We start from the raw sequence: 18,384 nt of genomic DNA on the forward strand, positions 1-18,384 counted from the left end.
CTGAGCTCAGCCCCGACGGAAACCCAACGGAGTGCAGGCGTGTCGCCAATCTCACGCGGCTTTCGGTGCAGGAGAGAGCTCCTCTTTGGCTTGAACGTTGCCTCCCGTGTTCACCGAGCTGCAGCTAGTCTGAAGTAACGTCTTCATGAAGGCACTTCAGTGACACGCCCACCTTTAAAACCGTGGACTTCATCTAATCTCTGAAATAACAAAGCGTCCCGTCGTAACAGTCACAGCCCGGGGTACTCGTGTGTGTATTTGTACTGCGTCGGCCCTCGCTGAAGGCGTGCCGTTGGGATACGCCTGCCGGACGGAGAGTAAACAGGAACGTAACTGATCCTCTGTTGAAGCCAAACGTTCCCATTCATTGTGCGTTTTTGTTTCTTAAAGATCATTTGCTGCTCTGTAAACGAGAGGCTGTCCCTTGATCACCCCCCCCCCCACCCTCACCCCCCCCCCCCATTACCGAGTTGATCTATAACTCCATTACAGGCACAGAATAACTAGGATTAGCAGGAGATAATCCTGCTGCAGAAGCCCTGCACCCGACACAAAGACCAGTCACGCTACGCTATGCTACGCTATGCTACGCTACGCCACGCTACAGGTTTCAGGTATCGCCCTGAACAAAATGAAAGCTGTTTACGTGGCAGATTACTGGACTGCCGCCATCGCGCTAGCAGACGCGTAAATGCTGCTTCGTGTATTTTGGCTTCGTTCCTGCTTAAAGGCACGGCGGACCCAAAAAATGAAAGCGCCTCATTCACATCCATGTTGAGCTGCTAGCTGGACGCTAACGGCCGCCGAGCCTCTTCGTCGAGCTGCGGCTTCACGATCAACGCGTTTTCGTTTTTTGGGTGGAGTTTCTGGCCAGGCAGCCAAACCTTCCCCGGAACACGCCGGAACACGCCGGAACACGCCGGAACACGCCGGGCACGCCCCTCGAGCATTCGTCGAGCCGTAAACCACGTAGGCGTCGATGTAAACGGCGCTCCGGGCGGGGATGCTCTCAGCATTCGACGTCGCGAACGCCGTTGGCGGCGGCGGCGGCGGCGAGGCCCTGGACGTGGCCGACGGCGTCTGCGATGGTGAAGAAGGTAGTTCTGTCCTCCCCGCCGTCGCATCCCGTTTTGCTTTGGTAGAACCCGCCTCTCTCCAGATCGTCCTGCACAGACGGACTGCAGCGGGCCAGGAGCACCACGATGCCCAGCTCGCCATAATCCTTGCGGACCTCGGTCAGAACGTTCACGCCGGCGGTGTCCAAGAACAGGACGGCGCTGCAGTCGATGACCAAGCTGCGGCAGGGGGCGCTCACCAAGGTCGCGGCGGCCGCCGCCTCTTCCGACTTGATGTCTGCGGCGCCACTCGGCTTGCTCTTCTTCTTGAACTTCGCGGACCGGGTTTTCTCCTTCTCGGGATCGACCCCGACGCACCTGTAGAGCGACTTCTTGAACAAGCTCTGGTTGGCGTAGTAGATCGGCGCCTCGTATCTAAAAACCGCCACGCCGGCGTGCTTCTGAAGGCCGCGGTAAGACGCCATGTCGTCGTAGTGCTCCCTGGTCGGCGCCCGGCCAAGCTCCAGGACCTGAGCTCGCTGGGTCCGGCCCAGGACGCAGAACGCCGACGCCAGGACGCCCACAAGCAGGCCCAGTTCCGTGTTGACCAGCGCCGAGGTTGCCATGGTAGCCAACCAGATAGAGGCGTCGATGCGGTTGACGCGCCACATGTGAGGAACGTCTTTGAACTTCTCTAAAGCCCCGCGGAGGTTTACCACGATGATGGCGGCTAGCACGCATCTGGACAGGAGAGAGGGAGCAAAGGGAACAGGAAAAGGCAGCGGTTAGGGGCGTCGCCGGTGAATCTGAGCTCCGGGGCGTGAAAGGAAAAAAGAAAATAAATATTCACAGCATTTGACTTTGAATGAACTTTTACTCTAAAAGAAGAGGCTGCAGCCGCTAAGCTAAAGGCATTAGCATGCTCACAGTCTGAGGTGGGATAACGAGCTCGACTGCTACCAAGCGGGAGGTTTCTGCACGCCGTGGCGTTTACTCAAACCCGTTCGTTACGCACCTCCCCCCTCGTCTCTGGGGGGGGTTGGAGACGTTCTGTGTTTAACAGTGATTTATTTTACCATTTAGAACCCGCCCCGTCTGTTCCTGGAACGTCCCGTTCTTCAGCGGCGTTCCAGGTTAACCCTGAACCGTAGCCGCTGGTTATCGGTGCGTGGCTAATCACGCCGCTCTTTAGCGAGAACAAGATAAGAACTTCGTAAATATCGTGGAGCGCTCAGATAAAGTAGAAGAAAACGTGAAAACAAACTGCTGCGAATGAATGCCCGGGGAGGGGGCGGGGCTAATTAATTATTCATGCTGGACTTTTATTTTTTTACAGAACTAAATAAACCCTTAACAACATTTAAAACATTGATGCGTTTACTACAACATTTATTTTTCAGATTAGTCATAAGTGCTATCTTCCCGGGGGGGGGGGGGAATTATTCAGGTGCGCTAAGCCGGCGTTTCTGGCCCGACCAGCTTTTTCCCACCGTAGGAGGCGGCGGCCTCCTCCTTTATTCTGTCGCTGTGATGCACCTTCGATCAAACCCCGCTCTGAAACCATAGCAACCGTAACGGAGACTGCGGCGCTCTTACTTTTGTAGCGAATGGAAGAGCGGCGCGATGACGAGCAGCACCAGCAGCATGATGAGGGCGCTGACCAGCCCGGACACCTGCGTCCGGCACCCCGTGGACTCCTTGACCAGGGTTTTGGTGAGAGCGCCGCTGGTGGCGAAGCAGCGGAAGAACGACGGCAGGATGTTGCAGAAGCCGATGGCGTACATCTCCTGGTTGGCGTCGACCGGGTAACCGTGCTTCTTGGCGAGCATCTCCGACAGCGAGACGGTCGTGACGAATCCCACGACGGCGATGGAGAACGCGTCCAACGCCAAACTGGGGAACAGGCGCCACACGGGCATCTGGGGGGGGAGGAAGCCTGTCGGGATGTCGCCGGCGATGCTCGAGCCGTAGTCGGCGTTGAAACGGCCGAAGTGAGACGCCAGGGTTGCGACAATCACCACGAAGAGCTCGAAGGGGATCGGCGCCTAGGCATGGGGGAAGGGAGAAAACACGGCGTGAACACGCCAGCTCGCCAAACCGGTAGCGAAGCCGTTGAAGCCGGCGGTTAAAACAGCCTCGTCTGGAGTTAGCTACCATTAGTTGCCTTTAGCTGCCTTTAGCTGCCTTTAGCTGCCTTTAGCTGCCTTTAGCTGCCTTTAGCTACCCTTAGCTAACCTTAGCTACCTTTAGCGACCTTTAGCTACCCTTAGCTGCTACCCTTAGCTACCTTTAGCTACCCTTAGCTACCTTTAGCTACCCTTAGCTACCTTTAGCAACCGTTAGCTACCCTTAGCTACCCTTAGCTACCCTTTAGCTACCTTTAGCTACCTTTAGCTACCCTTAGCTACCTTTAGCGACCTTTAGCGACCTTTAGCTACCTTTAGCTACCTTTAGCTACCTTTAGCTTGGCCTTGTAGCGACGGTTCAGCTCCTTGGTCGGCACCAGAATCAGGAAACACACCAAACTGGTCACCAGGTCGCAAACGTTGGTGCTGCCGAGGTTAGCCAGCAGGTCGTACCAGGTCTTCACCAGCGTGAACCAGCCCTGGGGCCGGGGGGTCCTCAGGCCCAGCAGGTGCTTGATCTGCGAGGTGAGGATGGTGAGGGAGGCGCCCGAGATGAAGCCGCCGAGGAGCGCGTCCGAGAGGTAGACGGAGACGAAGCCGACGTTGAAGACGCCCATGAGAACCTGCCAGGAGGAGAGAAAGTGGGCGTTTTTTACCAACGCGTCGCCCCCGACAACCGCCGTGGCCGCTCCCTCACCTGGTACAGCCCAGCGATGAAGGTCACCGTCGCCCCCACCGCGATGGCGTAGCAGCTCCTGCCACACTCCGCGCCGACGCTGCCGTTCCCCCAGCCGGCCAGCAGGACGGCGCTGTCGTTGCCGCCGAAGCCGTCCGCGTCCGCGGGGTATCCCGCCAAAGCCAGCTCCCGGTCCACCACCTCGCCCACGAGCAAGCAGAGCACGCCGAAGATCCCCACCGACATCTGTTTGGACGTGCCCAAGACGGCGTAGATGATGGAGGCGAAGAAGGAGGTGTAGAGGCCGTAGACGGGGTCCTGGCCCGCCAGCAGGGAGTAGGCGATGGACTGGGGGACCAGCAGGATGCCCACGATCAGCCCCGACATGGCGTCGCCCAGCAGCCAATCCCTGAGCTGGTAGCGGGGCAGCCACGCCAGGATGGGGGCGAAGCCCAGCGCTCTGGATTTAGCCTCGTCCGCGGAGCAAACGCAGCATTCCCGGAGACGCCGGGACGCGACCGAGCGCCAGCCTTCAGGGTCGCTCCCCACTCGCTCCAAAACGAGAGGGCAACGCCGGCCTCCCGCCGCCGCACAGCCGTCGTCGCCAACGCTCATAATCTGCAGGGATTAGAACCAGCAGGTTTCACACACGGGGGGGGGGGCGCGCCAGAGGGCACGGTTTGCTCCGACTCGGGCGGGTGAACGCAGCTCGTGATGATGGGAACACAAACAGGACTGAACCGCGGCGGTGTTCCAACGCCGCCGGGACGCTGACTCACCGCCGCCGCGCCGAGGAACCGGATACGTTGAGAGATTCCGGGCGGGACCGGCCCGGATCATTGAACCAACAACCCGCAGCGACCTGCTGCCGTTTCATTCCTTTGTTTTACAAACGTTCCAACTGTTTAGTTTTATTTGGATTAAAGATTAAAGTCTTCTTCTAAATATTTTGCTTCAGGTGAAATAAAAGTTTCAAAACTTTCAAAAATTCAAGATTTTTAAAACGATTTAATTTGAAAGCGTTGATAAAGTTATGATGTAAATCGGCTTGCAGCGATGTTACAGCATTCAGTTTAAATCTTTACTGCAGTTAGTGGCATTAATGACGTCACTGATAAATCTCACAGGGATTTTAAACCTGATTCTCGCACTAAATTATAACCAAACAGTTCAGAGAGAGAGAACGAGCTATTTAACCGCCTGACTAGCTGGTTAACTAGCTGCTAGTTAGTTGCAACAGGCTCTGGTTAAGCCGCCGCTCGGACCCGTGAATGGGACCATTGTCAACAGGAGCTGTCAACGTGGACGCCGGTTGAAACTTTAAGCCGCTTCCCGTTCAGTCACGCGACAATTCGGTCGCGACGTGACGTAACAAAAACCCACTCGTGTTTATCGACGCAAACAAACTGACCTGAGGTCGGACGCGTCGCGTTCCGCGGAGTTTAGCCGAGGCTGCGTTCACGGTCGCCGCGTATCCGCCTCCAATTCATTTTTCACCGATGATGAGCGTCATGACGTCAGGAGAGCGTGAGATCTACGTCACGTGAACCGCTGAAGACAAAGCTGGTCTGTGAGAAAGGATGAGTCACTCTTCAAGTAAAATAAGACACCTGGAGAAAGAATACATTTGTATGACTGATTCATTATTATTATAATAACAATAATAATTATTGTTATAATAACAGCATTTTGAATAAATACATAATCTACAAAATAGCTTCTCAGTAGAAAAAGGGATGAGACAGGGATGCAAACTAGATCATTGTTATTATAAAAATAGAAAATGTCTCACACATAGGACTAAAAAAAGTAAGGCTGAAAAGTAGTGTAATAGTGAGCGCTCCTGTTGCTGAACAACTCTCTGTCCTACTTGATTGACGTCATATTCCTGGAATCAGCTGCACCAATCTGAAGCTCTGCTTTGATGTCGTCGTTGATGATGACCTGCTTTTGTTTCTGCTGTCTCAGCCTCCTCAGATGGGGGGCCTGGGGGACCCGGGGGGGGGGGGGGGGGGGCTCGGTGTCTGCGGCTCCTTGCTGGGGGAGGGAACACATGATACGTTCTCATGGACTGTCGTGCTGCGTTATTGCTATGACATAACACAATGTGAAGAAGCGCGGAGCATCTGACCTTCGCTCAGTCACGCTGAGGTCAAGCAGATCAAATAATGTGAAATAGCAGCACAAACGTTTATTATAGCTGCTCATTGAATTTATTCTGCCCTCACTTAGCGCACACCTGCTGAAAATAGCACGCTGGACGACAATCTGTCCCGGGTGGCTCGCCCACTTTAGCTTGAATGCTTAATGCTACCGGCTAACTTGTTCCACGTTTCAGTCTTGAGGGTGTCCCGGTGTTGTAATTGGATGCGGGCTTACGTCCACACACGGGACCATTTAAAACCGTCCTGGTAATCCCTCTTAGATGAGACGCCAGCCGCACAATAGCTGGCAGGTGCAGCGCCGGAGAGGACCGGCGGCCACAGGACGGGTTTCAGTGAAAGCCCATTCAGTCGGTCGTCAGGGGCAACGTGATCGGAGCGTCGTTGCTCTTTTTTGTTTCTGACGGTAGATGAAGATGCTAAAAGCATTCTGTGACGAGGTCACGTCAAAGACCCGACGGGCAGAAGCGCCTCTGAGGGCTTAAAGTGAGAGGAGGCTTAGGAAACGAAGGCGGAGCAGGAAGGCGTGCTCAGTAGCCGTGTTTCTGCAGCCATGGTGGACGCAGCGGCAGCAGAGCAGTTCTTGGACGCCAACCCGCAGTTCGCCAAGCAGTACTACGACACCAACTTCCGGCCTAAGGTCATATCAGAGCTGCTGGACGCCAACCGCCAGCCGGCCGTGGACACCGGCGAGTTCCACGACCTGACGACGGTGGAGGAGAGCGAGATCCTCTTCGACTTGGTGCGGGAGATCCAGGACAACCTCAACATGGAGAAGTCGGTCTTCAACCTCATGAGGCACCTCGGCTTCATGATGAGGGCCGACCGCATGAGCCTCTTCATGTACCGGCAGCGCAACGGCGTGGCGGAGCTGGCGACCAGGCAACGGAAGGCCTCTTCTGAACGGTGCTGCTGTTTGTGGGCTCTGCAGCTCGTCGCTCACAGCTCTAATCTCTACCCGCAGGCTCTTCAACGTCCATAAAGACGCAGAGTTCGAGGACTGCCTGGTTCCGCCGGACAGTGAGATCGTCTACCCGCTGGACATCGGCATCGTGGGCCACGTGGCGTCCTCCAAGAAGATGGTCAACATCCCCGATGTGTCTGAGGTAGCGTTTAGGACATATTAATCACGGTATTTATTTGACCTTAAAACCACACAGGAACCCTTTTGGGGGGTCTGAAAGGTGAAAGAGCAGCTCAGGTGTTTCTGAAATGCACAAATAAATTCAGTTTAAATTATGTAAAGACATAAATAATCATGCTCATAATTAAGAGAATGAAATGAGCGCAGATGAAATCCTGTTTACTGTTGCTGTGCCTGCGTGTGGCCACCAGGGGGCGCCTCAGCCCCACAGGGGGCCGCACAAACTGTTGCTGTGACATCTGCAGCCTCCACCTCAGTGATGGATGACCCCCCCCCGGTCCCGGTCCCGTCCCTGGTCCCCCTTTGCTTTGTGCCCGCCCTGCTCACTGATTGGCTGCCTGATTGGCCTCCATCCATGACGCAGCAGCTTCACACCTGGATTCCTACCAAAGCCCCCCCAGCATCCCCCCCAGCCAGAGCCAGGCTGGGGAGTCGCTGTCTCCCTTCCTGTCCCGCTCCCAACCAGTTAGTGCAGCAGGGAAATGGAAGGTGGGGATTACGCGTCATTGGGATTAGGCTTTAATTCCAACCGGGCCTCCTTTGAAATTAAGCGCCACACCAATCACAGACTGACAAGCGTGTCATCGGTCGGCGTTCGTGAAGCGCCGCTCCTCCGGAGGTGGAGAGGAGCGGCGGATGATGAGGCTGCAGATGAAGCCGGTTAATCTGGCCTGAATTAGAGCGATCCCAGATTACCCTGAGAGGTCGCCGAGACATTTTCACAGAGTCAGCGTTACAAGCCGGCGCTAATCGGTTCGGTTGGCTTCTCGTCCGGCACGCTGCGTTTATTTGCATATTATATATAAAGAGAATAAGAGAATAAAGCTTTGCGTACCGTTTTGGGAGGGACAGACGGAAGGGGGCGGGGCTATTCCTTTGAAAGGGAGTCCTCCTCCGTAAAGTGACTGCCGACTTCCGAGGCTTTTTTCCGTTTGTTCGAGAACCGAGCCGTTGGAGAACCGAGGTTCTACCGTGCTGGAGGATGGCAGAGTGTTTAGCTGCAGTTGGGATGAAGAGGGTCAAAGGTCAAACGGCCCAGCCTTGCTCATTTAGATTCATTCATCATTTCCTTCCTGGCTGCTATTTTATGTTAACTCCAGCATTCAGGCTACCACCACTTGGTGGTGAAAGGAGGTACTTCCTGTTATCCAGACACGCCCCCTCATCGGTGACCTCTATCGTGCGACATTTGGGCCTCGTCCCGAGTCCGGAAGCCGGCGCACGGGGCAAAGAGCGGGCGATTAACCGGCGTCCAATCGCCTCTCCCTCCTCAGAGTCCTCACTTCAGCGGCTTCGTGGACGAGCTGACCGAGTACCAGACCAAGAGCGTCCTCGCCGTCCCCGTCATGAACGGGAAAGACACGGTGGCCGTCATCGTGGCCGTCAACAAGCTGGACGGGCCGCGCTTCACCACGAAGGACGAGGAGGTGACGTACGACGACGCCCGATCGGCTGGTTGCCGCGGTGACCGTCGTACAGGCGAACAGCCGCAGGCCCGAAAGGAACCGGGGCTTCTGAACCTTTGCTTCCTTCCAGAACCTGAACAAGTATCTCAACTTCGCCAACCTGCTGCTCAGAGTTTTCCACCTGAGCTACCTGCACAACTGCGAGACCAGAAGGGGGCAGGTGAGTCCGCTTCCCTCACGGACGGGTTGGACCCCGGACCCCGACGCGCTGCAGGGACCGGGCTTTCCAACGTGTTCCCGCTCCGTCCCTCAGGTGCTGCTGTGGTCGGCCAGCAAGGTGTTTGAGGAGCTGACGGACATCGAGAGGCAGTTCCACAAGGCCCTGTACACGGTCAGGGCCTTCCTGAACTGTGACCGCTACTCCGTGGGTCTGCTGGACATGACCAAGACCAAGGTGGGTCCCCCATCAGACACCTGCGTCGGGTCTCACGAAGACAAAGTCCCCCCGTTGTAATGTTGGAACTGGACTGGACGACACAAAAACCTCAAACGCCCCCAGAAAGAATGGGCCCGACCTTTAAAGGAACCGGCTGGGCAGCGACCCGTTTCTGAGTCCGGCGCTCTCCAGGATCTCTTGGAGGGTTTCGTCGTCCGACCGGAACGTCCGTCCCCGTTTTTTTGCTTTAATCCCTCTTTCTAATCGGTGTCACACGTTAGCCGTGTGTTAGCGAGCGCTAACCTGTTTCCACGCAGCCAGTCGAACCCGAGCTCCTGCCGTCTGGTGGAGGCGCTGGGTTTCGTGCCCTTAAGAGGAACAGGAGTCGAGCCCATGTCTCTCTGACTCCGCCCAAAACACGCCAACGCATCCGTTCCATTTCCTGTTTTCAGACTCAAATCACAAACAGGATGTTTTGAATGTTGCAAATGTTTCCAGCTGTGAAGAAGCAGTTCTGTTGTCCAACTCCAAATCAATCTGTGCGCGTGTGTGTGTGTGTGTGTAGGAGTTCTTTGACTTGTGGCCGGTTCTGATGGGAGAAGTCCCCCCATACGACGGACCCAAAACCCCCGATGGCAGAGTGAGAACCCTGAAACTCTCGATTGGTTCTGTTCCGTTAGCCTTTAGCCGTTAGCCTTTAGCCGTTAGCCTTTAGCTGTTAGCCTTTAGCCACACACAACGAGCCAAATAACTTCCTCCATCTGACGTCTTCTCCAGGAAATTGTCTTCTACAAGCTGATCGACTACATCCTGCACGGCAAGGAGGACATTAAAGTCATCCCGTAAGTCACGCAGGACGCCGTGGCGTCCGAGACGCAGCGACGCAGAGCGAGGAAATGCGGCTAGAATGCAGGTTCCCACAAAACAGCGGGAGCAGCAGTTTGTTCAGGAGAGAGGAAAAGCATTCAATCGGGAAGGTCGAATTCATCTGGATGCAGAATGTCCCAGTTTTCCCGCTAAAATGACGTCCTTGTCTTGTCGTGTCTCCCCCCAGGAGCCCCCCGGCGGATCACTGGGCCCTGGTCAGCGGCCTGCCCACCTACGTAGCAGAGACCGGGCTGGTCGGTGTCCGTTCTCGTTTGCAGTTCGCTCGCACTCAGAACAATAATAATAATAATCTGACGGCCCAATCGTCAAATATAATCTCAGGGGAGAGTTCTGAACCGATTTAAATGAGTCGCCTTCTGCTTCTAAATCAGGAGCGGTCTGAGCGTGACCTTTAACCTCCCCGTGGCGTTTAGACTTCCAGCAGCCGATGGCGGAAACATCCTCGCGGTTTCAGGCGCGGAAGACGATCCCGGATTCACAGTAATCCGACGGGAAACCTCAAAGACATCAAACAAAAGAAAAATGTTTGCAAATCCATAATCATTCAGTGGTTTTATATTTGGCTTCCATCCATCCTTCATTCATCCATCCATCCTTCATTCATCCATCCATCCATCATTCATCCATCCATCCTTCATTCATCCATCCATCCTTCATTCATCCATCCTTCATTCATCCATCCATCCTTCATTCATCCATCCATCCATCATTCATCCATCCATCCTTCAGTCATCCATCCATCCATCCATCCTTCATCCATCCATCCATCCTTCATTCATTCATCCATCCTTCATCCTTCATCCCAGCTGTCCTCCCTCTGTCTTGTCCTTTGATTGACTTTGACACTCCGCATCATCTCTCCTCCCTTTTTCTCCCTCATCTCCTCCCCTTTTCTCCCCTTTTCTCCCCTTTTCTCCCCTTTTCTCCCCTTTTCTCCCCTTTTCGTCCCTTTTCTCCCCCATCTCCAGCTGGAAGTGAAACCTTTCCATAAATTGAGGGAAAAGACGTGTCAGATTGACTCTAATGGATTTCGAACGGCTTCAACTCAGAGAAAACGCCTTCGACTCAAACGAGCTGAAGGCGGAGTTTGAGTCGAATAATCCATCGTGAGATGAGACCGGGATTAAATTATCACATCACAAACCGCCATCCTGTCCTTCGTCCTCAGATCTGCAACATCATGAACGCAGCCGAGGACGATTTCTTCCACTTCCAGGTGAGACGGATGAAACGGCAACGAAGCAGGAAGTGATTGATCCACTGACCAATGAAAACAGAGCTTTGTTTCTGTCGTTTAAGAACAGATCATTTCACATTGTCGGTTTTCCATGTCCAAAGTTCTTTACTTTAACGCACAATATGTGTGTGTGCGTGTGCGTGTGTGTGTCTACACACAGAAAGAACCTCTGGACGATTCCGGTTGGACCGTCAAGAACGTTCTGTCGTTGCCGATCGTCAACAAGAAGGAGGAGATAGTGGGCGTGGCCACGTTCTATAACAGGAAGGACGGCAAACCCTTTGATGAGATGGATGAGACGCTGATGGAGGTGTGTGTGTGTGTGTGTGTGTGTGTGTGTGTTATTCATCGCGGCGCCCGGAGGCTTTTTATTGATGTTTGTGGCTCCGCCTCAGACCTTAAACCGAAACCAGTTCACACCAGCTGTACAAACCAGTTTCACGTGTTTACCGGTTTCTCTCTCTCTTTTCTCCACACACACACACACACGCACACACACACACACACCTGCCTCCAGTCTCTCACCCAGTTCCTGGGCTGGTCCATGCTGAACCCGGACACCTACGACAAGATGAACAAGCTGGAGAACAGGAAGGACATCTTCCAGGACATGGTCATGTACCACGTCAAGTGTCGCAAGGACGAGATCCAGAACGTTCTGGTCAGTGGACTCTGGTTCTGAACCCAATCGGTCCCGCCCACCACGTGTGATGTCATCCGACAGCAGAACAAATCAAACAGCGTTAAATATTCACCTTTGGCTGAAGCTGGAGGGGCGGGAACTCGTCTTAAATCCAAACGCTTTGATGAATTTGTTTTATATAAATTACATTTAAGAACACGCTCATTTCTCAGAGGGTCAGTCACCTGGAAGTAAGACACAGGCCAGGCCGCTCTGAAGGGGGCGTCGTTTACAAACCGAATTAGCTGTCAGGTTTTCTACGAGGTGATTTGTCAGCGGCGGAGACGCGAGGGAGGAGCCACCTCGCCCCCCCCCCCCCCCCCCCCTCCCACCTGATCCGGAGTCGGGAGATTGATGCTGGACCTTTCGGTCCAAGGTGAGCAGTGATGATTTGTGTCTCCCCAGAACACCAGGGAGAGATGGGGGAAGGAACCCGACGAGTGCGAGGAGGAGGAGCTCCAAGAGATTCTGGTAAACAACAACAACAACAACAACAACAACACCGACCTGTAGGACGTCCGTTCCTCCACGTCCGTCCGTCCGTCTCTCCGCAGTCAGACGTCCTGCCAAACACCAAGAAGGCCCAGATCCTGGAGTTCCACTTCTGCGACTTCGAGCACAGCGAGCTGGAGCTGGTGAAATGCGGCATCAAGATGTACTACGAGCTGAAGGTGGTGGACAAGTTCCACATCCCCAGAGAGGTGGGTGGGTGGGTGGGGTTAGCGCGCCGGCGCGGGCGGAGGCGGGAACCACAGCGCCTTCGCTGCTCGTCTCCTCAGGTGCTGGTGAGGTTCATGTATTCCCTGAGTAAAGGCTACAGGAAGATCACCTACCACAACTGGAGGCACGGCTTCAACGTGGGGCAGACCATGTTCACCCTGCTGACGGTAAGGCATCGGCCCTCCTCTTCCTCGTCCTCTTCCTCGTCCTCGGGGGTTGTTGGGACACCCCTTTGTGTGTTTGTGTGCTCAGACGGGCGATCTGAAGCGCTACTACACAGACCTGGAGAGCATGGCCATGGTCACCGCCGGTTTCTGCCACGATATCGACCACAGAGGAACCAACAACCTCTACCAGATGAAGTGCGAACCCAGCAGGGTGCTGATGGGGCCGTCCAGCTCCCTGACTTAATGTGATGATGATGATGGTGTGTGTGTGTGTGTGTGTGTGTGTGTGTGTGCCCAGGTCTGGTAATCCTCTGGCAAAGCTTCACGGCTCCTCCATCTTGGAACGGCATCATCTGGAGTTTGGCAAGACTCTGCTGAGAGATGAAGTACACACACACACACACACACACACACACACACATGCACACACACACACACGCACACACACGAACAAGCACACACACACACGCGCACTTTAAACAGACAGAAACACAAACCACTGCTGGTACAAACTTTCACCTGTTGTCCGACTACGTTTCCCAGGAGGCTTTGCTGCTGTCCAGTGTCTTTGAAGTCTAAACCTTCTCCCTTCGTCTCTTTTCGCTGAACTCACCTGTCTGACTCTCGTGTTCCAGTCCTTGAACATTTATCAGAACCTGAACCGGCGTCAGCACGACACCGTCATCCATCTCATGGACATCGCCATCATCGCCACCGACCTGGCGCTCTACTTCAAGTCAGTGGAGCCGTGTGAACGCCGCCTCCCGTGATCTAGATGCCGTTTAGAGATTCAAGATAACGTTCAATCCTCCCTTTGTGGGGTTTGTTCAGGCGGCGGGCCGAACCATCTGAGGCTAGAACGGGGGGGGGTTCACCTGTTGTTCCACCTGATTGTTGTTTTTCCTGCAGGAAGAGGACGATGTTCCAGAAGATCGTGGACCAGTCCAAGACCTACGAGAACTGGAACGACTGGACCAAGTACATGATGCTGGAGACCACGCGCAAGGAGATCGTCATGTAGGCACGCACACACACACACACTACACACAACACAACACAACACACACACACTACACACACACACACAACGGCGGCAGACTTTCTGACAGACTTCACTCGTCTTCATCATCTTTCAGGGCCATGATGATGACAGCTTGTGACTTATCTGCTATCGCCAAACCCTGGGAGATTCAGAGCAAGGTACTCCTCCTCCTCCTCCTCCTCCTCTTCCTCCAGGTTCTCCGTAACAAAGCTCACGCCAGTTCCGGAGAGGAAACGATGATGGAGTAGGCTGAGAATGGCGTCTCCGTCAGCGGCGTTCCACTCCTGACGGGCCTCATGCATCAAAGGCAACTCTTTGCATTTCAGCCCTCATCGCCGCCTGGCAGGCTCGCCGTTTGATTTCACTGCCGTGTAACACATGCATCCCGGCGGCGTGAGCAGGACGCTGGAAGTTCTTTGGGTCTGATATATCCCTGCGTTACGCCCGCTTCCTGGTCTTATTCAGGCACAGGAAGCACCGCCTTTTAAAGGGGAATTCCGCCCCGGATACAGTCGGGACAAATCGCAGCTGTCACACCAGAAACCCAGTTTGTGTGCAGGAACACCTGAAGAAGACGAGCGGACAGGGAATCCACGTCTTTAATAATTCATTCCCTTTTGTTGTTGGTCAAACGTTCTACAATCACTTTGTCCTCCAGGTGGCGCTGTCAGTGGCTGCAGAATTCTGGGAGCAGGGAGACCTGGAGAGGACCGTCCTGGAACAGCAGCCCATCGTAAGGAAGCGGAAGGCCGTGATGTCACGTTCCCGATCAGTTTATTATTGATCGCTCCACAGATCACACGAAACGCTTCAGAACTCCTCGCCACTGGATTCATCTCTCTCTCTCTCTCTCTCTCTCTCTCTCTCTCCTCCAGCCCATGATGGACAGAAACAAAGCCGACGACCTGCCGAAGCTGCAGTGCGGCTTCATCGACTTCGTCTGCTCTTTCGTGTACAAGGTCAGAGGTCACGCCTCACAGGTTCCCCCGACACCTGCCTGACTATTAATGCAGCAGGCGTGCCGCCTGCTGAGATCCACGCCGTGATGTCATCAAGCGGCGCCGTAAGCTGCAGTAATCTTATTCCTCCCCAGGAGTTCAGCCGCTTCCACGTGGAGATCACCCCCATGCTGGATCGCCTCCTGAACAACAGGAAGGAGTGGAACGCGCTGAAGGAGGTGCACGAGGCCAAACTGGCCGCCCTGGAGGGGGCCAAGAAAGCCAAGGAGGAGCAGAACGCAGGAGCCAAACAAGGTAGGAGGCGCTCAGATGTTTGACGCGTCGCTCTGTCACAACTAAAGTCACAGCCGGCGGACCAACAAAGACACACAAACGCACAAACACAACTTCTGTTTCCTGTCCTCCTTCTGCAGCGATCGCAGCCCAATCGCAATCAAAGACTTGCAGTCTCAGCTAGAGACGCTAGCTACGCCACGCCACGCCACGCCACGCCACGCCACGCCACGCCACGCCACGCCACGCCACGCCACGCTGTCCAGCAGTTGGTTAGCCCAGGAAGCTCTTTCATGTTTGTTTTTTTACGTGAATATTTGCTCTCCTCCACCCCCGTCACCTCCTACGGCTGTATTTGTGATTTGTTCTGCTTCCTGTCTAGTTTTTATTTTGGCATCTTTCCGCCGATGCTCTTCATTCACGGATTTATCTCGTCTCAAAGTCCGACCCGGACTGCGAACGATAGCGACTCCTCTTTTGAATACTCTGGTTCAGCTTTTTAGTGCTAATAAACGTTTAAATCCTGACGACGAGTTCGACTGACTTTTTCGTGTGTTTGTGTCATGAACAGGTAGAACATCTAACATCACACTTTGTGCAGCAGTTCTCTCTAGAGTAAACCGACATACCTGCAGTTAACATACATGCTATGTAGCATACAGTGCTATGTAACATACATGTGTAGCATACATGCTATGTAGCATACAGGCCATGTAACATACATGCCATGTAGCATAAAGGCTATGTAACATACATGCTGTGTAGCATACATGCTATGTAGCATACAGGCTATGTAACATACATGCTGTGTAGCATACAGGCTATGTAACATACATGCTGTGTAGCATACATGCTATGTAGCATGTTTGTAGCATACATAGAAATAGAAAGCCTTGCTTGTCATTGCATAGTGGATATACAATGAGGAGTGCTGCTCCGTATGGTGCTTAGGTACAATAAAATACAGATAGTAGAAAAAAAACAACACAAATTTAAAGTGAAAAAGAGTGCGTGCAGATTGATTGTCCAGTACTTTGTAGTATACATGCTGCGTAGCGTGGATGCTGTGTAGCATGCTTGTAGCATGGATGTCGCAGGAGGTTTTCCTGCTAAACATGTAAACCCCATTGACAAGTTAAATAAGTAACGATGATTTCAGATTTCAGCCGCTGCTCTCTCCATTCATGCGTTTGGGTTTGTGCGCGTCAGCTAACGTTCCCACCCGGAGCCACACGTTAAACCCGAGTGGCATAATGAAAACTGATCGCCCCTGGAGCCACAGCAGGGGGGCAGGGCATGCGCCAGATTCATCATCATCATCGCCCATCCTTCCCTCCTTCACACGCAAGAGCCAAGTAAAAATAGCACGACTACACAAGCCGTGTGTGTCGTCACCGACGCGTGACGTGACGCCCGGCGCCGTCAGGATGTCCGTGCACGGTGGCCATGACGAGCGCGCCGTGACGCAGGGACGACCCACGACTGCAGCAGCTGCTGCGGTACAACCGGTGAACGTGCAGCCTCGATGGGGGGGGGGGGGGGGGCGGTCGTGACTGCAGAGCGCCCAGCCTGTGAGCCGCAGCTGAGAGTGATGCAGGACTATTTATAGGACGCCTATGCCCGGGTCAGCGGCGGTTTCTAAGCAGAAGTCCTCTGACTCAGACTCTCTCGCCCCAGCGATGCAAACCTGCGTTTATTGTCGGCGTGGACGTTCCGATCGTGCAGGATCGACACCTCACCTCTACGCCAGGAGGCGATGAGCGCCAGATCTTACGAAACACTCGCTGCAACGAAACATGAAGCCGTGACCTCGGGAGGACACGCTGATGTCAGCGTTTCTTCTCCTTACAGGGAAGCGTGCTCAACCATTCCGTCGGCGTCGGCGCCGGCGTGTTCGGGTCTCATGAGCGCAGTTAAGAGGCTTATCTGACAAATCCTGCAATACGTGGGATCACGAACGGCGACACAATGAATTCTCCTGCATCTGTTCGGTGATATAACCGCCGGGATGGGAGCCGCTTGTTCTCCACGCCGGGGTCCAGAGAGTTGCGTTGCATTCGCCGACCTTTGACCAGCCTGCAAGGACGCACGTCCGAGCTCGGATCCTGAGACGTTCCGTGCGGCTGATGTGAACGTTATCCCGAGTAAAGTGCGGCGGGAGACAGTTCAGTAAGTCTGATTTCATCGGATTCTTTCTGAATTTGAGGGGAGCTTCGGTCAAATCGCGCCGAACATCGACCGACTTGAGAAACGCTCCGATGGAAACAGACAAGCGACTCAATCCGGCAATCCCGTCACAACGGAATGGGAAGCTCCCGGGATGGTGCTTCCGTGTTGTGTAACTGCACTGCAGAGCTGCCGTTTGCCGCAGTCACGACTGGCCCTCAGAAACAGCCAACCAGAGGACAGCCAGGCGGTAAACGGCCCAACAGGAGGGGTTCTGATTGTCGGCTTCCCCCCCCTCGCTCCGGGCCGTGCAGCGGTCGCTCATTTAAAGTCACTTTAATCTTTCACGGTTCCACGTCGATGCGGTTTTGGTTTTAGGTTCGTTTTTTGGAGGCTGTTGTTGGCGCTGATCCGACAGGCGGTAGCTCAGCTTCAGAACTAAACATGTAGATGAGAAACTGATCCCGGCCCGTTAAATTGAAGATTATTTTACGCCTTGTTTGGTTGCAATTTTACCACCTTTCTTTTGATTTATACCGACTTCAAAGGTGAGCTTTTCTGCCGGGGCAGTAAAATAATTACACCAAAACTAATAATGTGTCCAGAAATAAGAAAAAGCGTAAAATAAGGTGATCAATATCTAATCACCTCATTTAATCCTTTTTATTTTGTAAAACCAGATGATTCTTCTTAATGACAGCGAGTCACCACACCGCAATTAAAAGCTAGCGTCCAATGCTAATGCTATATATAATGCTAAAGCTCAATATTAAGCTATAAAAATACAACATTATACTTAAAAACTTCTGTTTGTTGCCCCCTTCTCTGCACACCCCGGTTGAATGTCATTATTATTCTGCTTCATGGGTTCTCTGGGGCTTTGTGAAACGTAAATGTTCCCATGAGTCTTTGCTGCTACGGGAGAGACGGGAGGGCAGAGGCCATCGCTAAAGAAGCGTCGCCCGACGCCGGCGTGCAAGTCACGGTTTAGCCGGGCGGAAAATTGGCAGAAGCCCATTAATGGGAAACTGTTTAACCACGGAAAAATGAAAAGACGTCCGCGAGAATCCGCTACAGAGCTCAATCCCTCCACATGTAGCCTCATGCTAGCATGCTAACAGTCAGCCATGGAAACGCTCAGAGGACGCTGTTCATTAAGATTTTATTTTTTGGAGGCAAATCAATGAATATATGTACTTTATACAGTATATGAGGAGCACATTTCTACAGTTTTATAATGTAAAC

The 18,384-nt window shown here is 53.6% G+C and overlaps 2 protein-coding genes across 2 annotated transcripts; one reads left to right on the forward strand and one right to left on the reverse strand.

Annotated features, from left to right (window-relative positions):
- Positions 1 to 1,009: 1,009 nt before the first annotated feature.
- slc26a2 (solute carrier family 26 member 2) lies at positions 1,010 to 4,472 on the reverse strand. The gene is made up of 4 exons (XM_068740640.1): positions 3,879 to 4,472; positions 3,514 to 3,804; positions 2,652 to 3,100; positions 1,010 to 1,796 (listed from the first exon to the last, which is right to left on the reverse strand). Exons 1-4 carry the CDS (start codon positions 4,470 to 4,472, stop codon positions 1,010 to 1,012), a joined length of 2,121 nt encoding a protein of 706 aa, XP_068596741.1.
- Positions 4,473 to 6,572: 2,100 nt separating this feature from the next.
- pde6a (phosphodiesterase 6A, cGMP-specific, rod, alpha) lies at positions 6,573 to 15,473 on the forward strand. Its single transcript, XM_068740188.1, has 23 exons — positions 6,573 to 6,901; positions 6,984 to 7,125; positions 8,438 to 8,590; positions 8,700 to 8,789; positions 8,883 to 9,023; positions 9,571 to 9,645; positions 9,783 to 9,847; positions 10,060 to 10,126; positions 11,062 to 11,109; positions 11,291 to 11,440; positions 11,648 to 11,791; positions 12,218 to 12,283; positions 12,367 to 12,513; positions 12,592 to 12,699; positions 12,785 to 12,894; positions 12,998 to 13,085; positions 13,335 to 13,435; positions 13,609 to 13,716; positions 13,836 to 13,899; positions 14,400 to 14,474; positions 14,617 to 14,700; positions 14,835 to 14,994; positions 15,114 to 15,473. The coding sequence occupies exons 1-23, from the start codon at positions 6,573 to 6,575 to the stop codon at positions 15,155 to 15,157; spliced, it is 2,559 nt and encodes an 852-aa protein (XP_068596289.1). The 3' UTR covers positions 15,158 to 15,473.
- Positions 15,474 to 18,384: the final 2,911 nt, after the last annotated feature.

Source organism: Brachionichthys hirsutus, chromosome 6 (genome assembly GCF_040956055.1).
Source record: "Brachionichthys hirsutus isolate HB-005 chromosome 6, CSIRO-AGI_Bhir_v1, whole genome shotgun sequence".
Lineage (NCBI taxonomy): Eukaryota > Metazoa > Chordata > Actinopteri > Lophiiformes > Brachionichthyidae > Brachionichthys > Brachionichthys hirsutus.

Bases quoted from the DNA above. Each gene is read 5' to 3' on its own strand.
- slc26a2 (XM_068740640.1), bottom strand. From the start codon at position 4,472: ATGAGCGTTGGCGACGACGGCTGTGCGGCGGCGGGAGGCCGGCGTTGC. The intron at 3,805-3,878 runs GTGAGGGAGCGG...TCCTCCTGGCAG, and splicing joins TCATCGCTGGGCTGTACCAG to GTTCTCATGGGCGTCTTCAA. The intron at 3,101-3,513 runs GTAGCTAAAGGT...CCCCATGCCTAG, and splicing joins GCTACAAGGCCAAGCTAAAG to GCGCCGATCCCCTTCGAGCT.
- pde6a (XM_068740188.1), top strand. From the start codon at position 6,573: ATGGTGGACGCAGCGGCAGCAGAGCAGTTCTTGGACGCCAACCCGCAG. The intron at 9,646-9,782 runs GTGAGAACCCTG...CGTCTTCTCCAG, and splicing joins CCAAAACCCCCGATGGCAGA to GAAATTGTCTTCTACAAGCT. The intron at 11,441-11,647 runs GTGTGTGTGTGT...ACCTGCCTCCAG, and splicing joins TGGATGAGACGCTGATGGAG to TCTCTCACCCAGTTCCTGGG.